Here is an 8,690-nt window from a genome sequence, read left to right on the forward strand (position 1 = left end):
TTAGTAAAAGGCAAGAAACTTTGATTGCAAATGAACTGAAATTAAACAACATATATTCTCCAATGCAACGCGTGGTCTATCTAGTTAACATTGACAAATTGTACCTGACTTTCAAGTCAGCCGTTAGCTGAAACAATTACCAGTTTCAATTGAAGCTTGCTTGAAAGATTCTATTCAACAAATGAAACAAATCGCTTTTTGAGTGAAGCAAAGGTAGAGAATCGGTTTCATTTATTTGTTTCGATGATGTCAGGTCCTGCTGCGATCTTCTGAAGTAAGATAAGTTCGAAAAGCGAAATAATTCGCTGAGTATAAATGATTAAGAAACAAATTTTTGCAGCCTTTTGATGAAAATAAAATTTTCTTCGGTGGATGTCTCATTTGCCTAGGCCCCCTCCCCCCTTTGTCCCAACCTGTCACAAAATTGACACCCCTCTCCCCCCCATGAGCAATTGACGTCATTGAATTATTGAATGGTCTCTTATTTCAAATGCGCTATTGGCAACACAAAATATTTCTCTATCAAAAATATGCTTAAATATCAAACACTTTCCGCATATATGCACTAAATGATGAAAAATGATGCCCTCAGTATGTTCACGAAGAAAGTGGTTATAGAATGTTTCGAACAATAATATTTTTATTGCCGTAGGACTACGTCTTACCGCTGGGTGTCAAAAAGTTACTTGCACCGGACGTATCGCTCTTGGCGGACTTTTAAAACATAAAATGGTTGCGATCGTGGAAAAATAGTTGAATATTTAGTCAATTTCTAACGCATTTACATTCAATTTTTTCATATCAAAAGACGGTCTCCATTTTGGCACGATTTCGATTTTGGCAACATAGACGAAACGCATTTGTTGCCAAATGCGAAATCCTACTGTATTAACATTCTGACGGCTAATCCAGTGTTATTTCCCTGTTTAATTCCGAAAAACAACACGAAAGCAAAAGTGCATTATAGGACAGTCTGGCTGATAATCGCGATCGCGTTCAACTTAGGTCACTCTCCTCTTCTTTCAGCTTCCCTGAAATGCCTACAGCGCTACTCTGCGACGAGCTCCGCAAACTCATCTGACATCAATCGCAAGCTTCGAAAGCTTCGAAAGTGAAACCCGTGAAACCAGAGATGCTAGATGTGCAGACATTTAAATTATTGTAATAATTAATTAGTTACATAGGAACATTTAAAAGGCATTTCTAAAGTTCAAAGTCTTCATCGAACATCTGAACATTTTTTTTTATCTCTGTAGCAAAATTAGTCAATAAAACACTCATTTATGGTGACGCTTTTGAATAATATGTGACCAAATTAAATGCAATAACGATTATGGACGCCACTTCACTTTACTTGGCATCCCTGATTACTCTGTTTATTTTATTTTGTTTTGTATTTTGTTTCGAACGGTCCGGCTCCGGCTTTTGCAGTGCGATTTGTCTTTAACTTTTCATTCATTTCATGCTTCATGTTAAGTTTAACATCCTGAAACCGTTAAATATAGAGTGAAGAAAGTAAGTTTACGAAAATAATATTTAATACACTATCATTGAAATAATTTTAGGTCTCAGATAATTGGCATTTAAATTTAACGATGCTAAGATCACACCAGTTGCGTTATCTGACGACTGCCGTCAAGAAAAAGACCGCAACAAAAAGTCCAGTAAAGAGCCGAGTCCGTACCATAAAAAATCTTAATTATGAAAACAAAACATTGTACGGAGCTGTGACCAAAGACCTAACAGTTACAAACAATAATTCAACTGAAACAAGCAACAGCGCAATGTTGTCATCGGAAATGTATTGGCTGCTGCAAAAGAAAAATGTGCCATCAAAAGCCATTAGTTTAACGTCTACAAACAATAATTGCACACAGAATACTGTTCCAAGTAAGCTAATCCCTTTCAAAGACACTGAACTGAAGTCTCTTCCTACCTTTCCACTGGTACCTTCGACTACTGGCATTCTGGAAAGTCATTGGACTCGGCACCAGCAGTTCGAAAATGAACAGTACAAATCTCCCTCGGTGAATAAAATTCTAACTGCCACAATGCCCGAATCAGCTCGACAGGCTCTGTTGAAATGGAAGGCTTCCAAAATTGCCCTTCTGGGTGAGGATGGTTTTGCCGAACTACAAAAAGCCACCTTTGAACGGGGCATTAATTTTCATTCCTGTTTGGAAAGCTGGCTCAGCATGGAAACTCCGGATGAGAACAAGCTGCGTAAGGTGGATAAACTGTGGACCAGCATTGATCCACTGTTGGATAAAATCCATCGGCCTGCCAACATTATTGAGCGAAAGGTTTATCATCCGTTTCTGCACTACAATGGTGTGGTGGATTGTGTATCATGCATTGAGTAAAGTGACACGCGCGTAAGTTGCTCAATTCAAATCTAAAATATGCGTATTCTTTCAGCAATCAACTACACATCATCGAATGGAAAACTTCAGAAAAGCAAAAGAAGAACTTATCAGGCACCTTCGATGCACCTTTGCAACTGTGTGCCTACTTGGGAGCTTTAAAGGCCGGCTCAGCGGAACTCTCCGAGCTGGACGTCACAAAGGGAGCTGTACTTGTTGCGTACACCGATGGAAAGCCTGCGCACATTCACTCAATCAATCAAACCAAACTCAAACAGTACTGGTCCGCGTGGTTGCAACGGTTGCAGGAATATTGGATACGATATCGAGACGATAATCTGCCAGAGCCTATTTGATCCTGGAGATTTCATTCCCAGTTAAGTGTAGACTTACGATCGTTACTGCCAAATATGGAATAAAAATCAAATTTTGTGGTACTGTTTATTACTATTTGAGCGTTTGTGATCTAAGCTTGAGTAGAAACCAGATTCACGGTAACTGCAAAAGTTTGATTCGTTTTGATGGGTGCAAATCGTGAACGACTAGGTATCTGCTTGTGCAATAAATAAAGCATGAAAAGGTACTGTATCTGTCTCAATAGATACAGATAAACAGTTTTTTTTTTTGCTAAAATCAGGGTAATTCAGACGGGGTTATTTCTGCCCAAATTTTTTATAGTTCTCTGATGGGTATTGACCCCAAAAACAAAGCATCCGGATTTGAACTCAGAGTCAGGTACAAAAATTATACTGCCACCCTCATTATCGAAACGATTTGCGCTTAATAGCTAACTTCACGATTCTCTCCAATATTCCCACCCGAAGTTTCAAGGTCGTAGGCGTATTTTGGCAGGAGCTACAATGCGATATAGAACGACAGCGTATCGTCCTATTCATACCTAAATCAAGCCCAATTTCAAGTTCAACTACACTCCAATTCCAAATTTAATTTAAATTTCAACTTACAGACTGTAAGTTACAGTGCAATTTGAATCAAAGCTTCTACTGTAAATTGGTCCAAATTTAGGTCCAATTTCATATCATATTTCATGCCAATTTTAAAGTCCAGCTGCACGTCAAATGTCAGCCGAGTAAAAATTTCATAACTATGGACAAGATGCGGAAACGGGTGATTGGGTGCTGGACGAGCCTTCCTCGAATGTACAGGTTGAGAATCAAGGTTCACACCCCTCTACTCGGAAGTTCCGATGACGATGAGAAGGAAGCCTACGTGCAGTTGGTGCGTGAATACGAGCAAAGCTTTGGGTATAACCGTCTTTAGGATATTACACTTCTTTATCGACAGACTTCGCAGTCGAAAAGAGTATTGGAAAATAACGGGAACGGCCCCGTTAATATTACCGGTCCACGTAACGACTAGAGGCTCTAGCATACCTTCCGCTCTCAGCAGGTTAGCCACTGAATCATCCACCAACGTTGCCGAGGACCCTTCATCAAGAAACGCCACAGTATTTAACTGTTGATTTCCCGCATAGAATGTAACCTGCATCGTGCGAAAAATTATCGACCATCTCTCACCGTTGTTCAAACTATTCTCAGCTTTCTGCAACTGAATCGACTCTTCCACTCGGTGTAACAGAGGATGATGGTTTCCCTGACAATTTTGCACTGTGCATCGCCAATTTGACACGCAACGCCCGTTGCCGTGTTTCTGGAGGCAGCGTTCGCATAACCCCTGCCTCTCGACCTCGTGCAACCGCTCCGCAATGTCCATTCTGCTAAGCTCATCACAAAACTCCATAAGATGGCTCGACCGCTCACAGACCCAGCACACTTTGCTATTCGTTTCGCTTCGAAACCCATCATTACACCTTTGGTCCGATTCTTGAACATGCACAAACTCTCTACTTCTATGGTTTCCTCTCCCAGAGTGGCTGGATTCGCTGATCGAGAACCCGGTAAACTCCGCCACCTCGGACCTCGAACACTTCGGACACAATTTCGTTCATGAAATTCGTAAACATTCGTAACGTAAACGGACTCTCTACCTTGTTGCGCTTATACCGCACCCAATCGAGTTCGTAAGATGGTGGCAGCTTGTCAACTAACTCCTACACCAACATCGGGTTGGTCAGATGATCTTGTAGACGGGTGGCCTTGAGATGATCGCACAGTTGCTTGCACCTTCACCAGCAAAGTCTTAAGCAACTTCTCCGCCTTGTCGAACAGATTTCGAAGGTCTTGAATCACATTCGGAACGGAGTCCGGCATCACCAACCGACTTCTCACTGCTTCGAGCGCATCACCCATCAAGCAGTCCTGTAACCGCGTCAGAGTATCTAGATTCGAAAATCCGCAAGCTTCTGTCGTATACTCAAAACTGCTAATGAACAGGGGCCAAACTTCGGGCTCCCCCCTGAACTTAGGCAGACTATGGAACACCGCCTTCTGAGCGGCCTACTGATCCCTTGAGATTCGACCTACGTTACACCCCGGCCCATGGCTCGTAGTACAGATGCTACCATGAATACTACCTCTAGCATTCTTTTCCGATACAGCACCGCTTGTACTCCCGTCACTTCGCTGCCTTCTGTACCTTGCTTTTCTGACTGGGGAACCTCCGTTAGGTTACGCCGCAGTCCTGATTTCAGAATTGCACCTCGACTTTTACCTGCCACTGACTCGGTATTTACTTTCTCCTGCAGCCATATTGTCACCTTCTGCTTCGATTTCTCGTCCGGAACACCACCGACTGTGCCCGCAACAGCAGGCGCGTCATCCTTCAGCGCGTGCACCCTCTGAATGCTGTCGTCTATCTCCCTTCGAATAGTTCCTGTTCCAGTTGTAACTCGGAGGCTAGAAGGATAGGGTTACAAATTAATGCGCTGAAAACCAAATATATGGTAGGAAGAGGCTCCCGAGAAAGTAACGTTTGCCTCCCACGGACAGTGACTATTGACGGCAATGAACTGCAAGTGGTTGATGAGTTCGTATATTTGGGATCTCTGGTCACCGCCGACAATAATCTGAGTAAGGAGATCCAACGAAGCATTCAAGCTGGAAATCGAGCCTACTTTTCCCTTCGCAAGACGTTTCGATCAAGGAGCATGCGCCGCCGCACAAAGCTGACGATGCACAAAACGCTAATCAGACCGGTAGTCCGCTACGGACTTGAGACAGTAACTTTACTCACGGAAGACATATGTGCACTTGCCGTTTTTGACCGAAAGGTGTTGCGAACTATTTTTGGCGGAGTACAAACGGAAAGCGGAGAGTGGCGGAGACGTATGAATCACGAGCTACAGGCACTTCTTGGAGAGATTCCCTTCATACACCTGGCTAAAGTTGGGAGACCACGGTGAGCCGGCCACGTCGCAAGGATGCCGGACGACTGTGTAGTGAAATCCGTTCTCTTCAAGAACCCCACCGGCACCAGGAATAGAGGGGCTCAACGTGCTAGATGGCTCGACCAGATTGAAGCCGACTTGCGTGTGTCGAGACGCGCATCGAATTGGCGACGAGTAGTCCAAGACCGAGTACAATGGAGAGGAATTCTTGATACGGCAAGAGCCACCCCGACTCTCGGCTAAATAAGTAAGTAAGCGGATTTTTCTGCTGAACAAACCGCTTAAAAACAGCCTTAAACATCAAACCGTTTTACAGCTGCTTAAAGGTGTTAAAGTGGCTTTATAAACCAGTAGAGGCTTTCATTAGGCTCACAGCTTTCAAACTACTTTAAAGCTGCTTAAGGGTGTTAATGTGGCTTTACAAACTAATACAGGTATACCTCGATAGTACGTACACCCGCGCATCGTTTAGCGTACGTACTATCGAAACGTACGTACTATCGAATCACAATTTTTATGGTAAAGTATTATTTTTATTATACTAAATATTGTCTATAACTTGCAAATTAGGTAGATCAGATCAGATATTGTAAAATAAATAATTATCATAGTAAAATTATTTTGGAAAAAAACTGCAAATGTTAAAAAATAGTTGAAAAGTAAAGCAAAAGGAATCCAAAAACACTTATTTTTTCAAAATTCTCTATCAAATTGAAAATTTACATATTTTAATCGAATAAATCTAGGTAAAGGTTTGGTACATAGTTGTAAATATATGCTAGAATGAGGAAACATGACAAGAGGAGCTCTATAGCCGTCTTTCGGGATATTTCATTCCAAATCCACTAATATCAATCGAGTGAGCTTCCAGTCTATATGCTGGACAATAAGCTGAGTGAGTGCTATAAACAGAAAATAATTAACTACAGTAATCGAAGCTTCAGCTGTAAGCTGCGTAAATTGGAGAAGTTCCTATAAGGCTGTTTATCTGCGTAGAAAAGCATACCTGTCCCATGTGAATATTGATCGATTTTGAGAAAAATACGAAAGTAGCTTATTTATATCCTAATTTACCTTACAAACTGTAATTTAGACGGACTTTGTTCGAAAAATTTTCCAAAAAATATCAAACATGAACAGTTCCATATGCAAAATAAAAGCATAACTGTCCCATAATAATATTGTCCATTATAAACATTTTCTTTTTGCCAATTTAGGTAACAATATTCTTTTAATTTTCGCCTCTATTGAGTGTGATAATAACTTAACAAAAAGATAATATGACAGTAATATTTATTTCTAAGTTTATATCAAAGTTCTACCACGATTTTTTCTTAATCGGCAAAGATTTCACACAGGCACAATTTTCTTCGGCGATGACAGAGAGAAGAGTATTTGATAGAGCGACTTTTCTCTACGTTTCGATTCCACAATGTTCTTTATGGTGATTTTTTTCATTTGAGAAGTTTTCAAAAAATAGCACGTGTTGTTTTTTTGACAGCAGAGCATACTTGAAGTTCGAAATTCAAACTTCATCAAGTTTGTATTTAGCAGTGAAGCTGTCCTTTTTTCAATATAGTCTTTCGAATGCCTTCGAGATATTGGGATTTATAAATTGTGTATTTCGAAACCAGATCGCGACGTCTTTCTTGGCTTCTTTAATCACGATCTTAAAGTCCTGAAATATTATTGGAGCGTTCCGGTTGCGCATACATTAGCATAGGAACTATCTTCCGCCATGTACTGTTAAAAATTTAAAAAAATACATGTGGGACAGACATGCTTTTATTTAGCAAACGCTTGTAAATAAAAGCATAATTGTCCAATCTTCGAAATTCTGAGAAAAAAAAATGCATTTGTGTTTAACTTTACAACAAAATTAATGGATAGTTTAATTACTAGTGGATAGTTTAATTACTATAGTGTAACGTAATTTTTTCTTCGAAGAAAGTAGAATAATTCTTGTATAATGACGACAACATATATTCTCCCGTCGCAGTTGGGAAGAATGCGAATCGCAGAAAAGGTGAATTCTCTGAGCAAAAATCTGCAAAATCTAGTAGCGGCCATGAGTCTGTCCGGAATGCTTAAATAACTGTTATTTAGAACGTATATTTGATTAATTTACTATTTAAGAACTGTTTTTAATTTTAAAATAATGGTTTTTTACATAATAGAAATAACTAATATTATTCAAAAATTTATAATTATTGATTACGTATTTGCTTGTATTGACTCATAAATATTCATAAAAATGTTTCTGCTTTATATAGAAACTAAAAAAAATCATTGTTGGAAAATGTACGTACTATCGAGGCAAAATGTACGTATTATGGAGGGTACGTATTATCGAGGGTACGTACTAACGAGGGTACGTACTATGGAGGTATACCTGTACCAAGCTTTCACTCGACTCACATTCAGGCTGATCAAACGCTTTTTTAGCTGAATTTATTTAACTTGTGGCCGAACTATGGTTTAGTTTTGGAAATAAAAACCTTTTTTCAGCTCTTAAACATCTAATTCTGGTGATTTTATCAAGCTCAGGGCTTGCTAATAGCTGCTTTCGAAGCTGCAATGAAGCTTAATAGAGGCTTTTGCGCGTTTTAAATAACCAATTTACGCAAAGTTGGAAACAAGGGGCACAGAGGTTATATAACTGCTTAACAAGTGTTTTTTCCTGCCTCAGACGAAATAGGTTGTATAAGTTCTCCAATTTCGGCTGAATAAGTGTTGTAGAATTGTTTACATAAATTTTATTTGATGCATATTCAGCTATGGCTGAATAATAATGGCTGCTAAAATGTTTAATCAGCGCATAAATGTTTCTTGGGGAAGGACGAACCTTTTACTCGCGAAGCTCTAGGACGCATCCTATATTCAAAAAGTGCCTAAAGATGCTGTGCAAGTATGCCGGACAATTAACCTGGAAAGATGTGGTTTGCTTCAAATCTGATTGAAACAAGACGACCGAGTAAGTTAAACCTGGTGGAACTAGATCTGGCGACGAATACACGATG

General features: G+C 40.0%; 1 protein-coding gene across 1 annotated transcript; it reads left to right on the top strand.

Annotated features, from left to right (window-relative positions):
- The first annotated feature begins 1,434 nt into the window (after window positions 1-1,434).
- LOC128733701 (mitochondrial genome maintenance exonuclease 1-like) lies at window positions 1,435-2,762 on the top strand. Its single transcript, XM_053827470.1, has 3 exons — window positions 1,435-1,515; window positions 1,566-2,359; window positions 2,419-2,762. Exons 2-3 carry the CDS (start codon window positions 1,596-1,598, stop codon window positions 2,717-2,719), a joined length of 1,065 nt encoding a protein of 354 aa, XP_053683445.1. The 5' UTR covers window positions 1,435-1,515; window positions 1,566-1,595; the 3' UTR covers window positions 2,720-2,762.
- The last annotated feature ends 5,928 nt before the right edge of the window (window positions 2,763-8,690 follow it).

This window comes from Sabethes cyaneus, chromosome 2 (genome assembly GCF_943734655.1).
Source record: "Sabethes cyaneus chromosome 2, idSabCyanKW18_F2, whole genome shotgun sequence".
In the NCBI taxonomy this organism is placed as follows: domain Eukaryota; kingdom Metazoa; phylum Arthropoda; class Insecta; order Diptera; family Culicidae; genus Sabethes; species Sabethes cyaneus.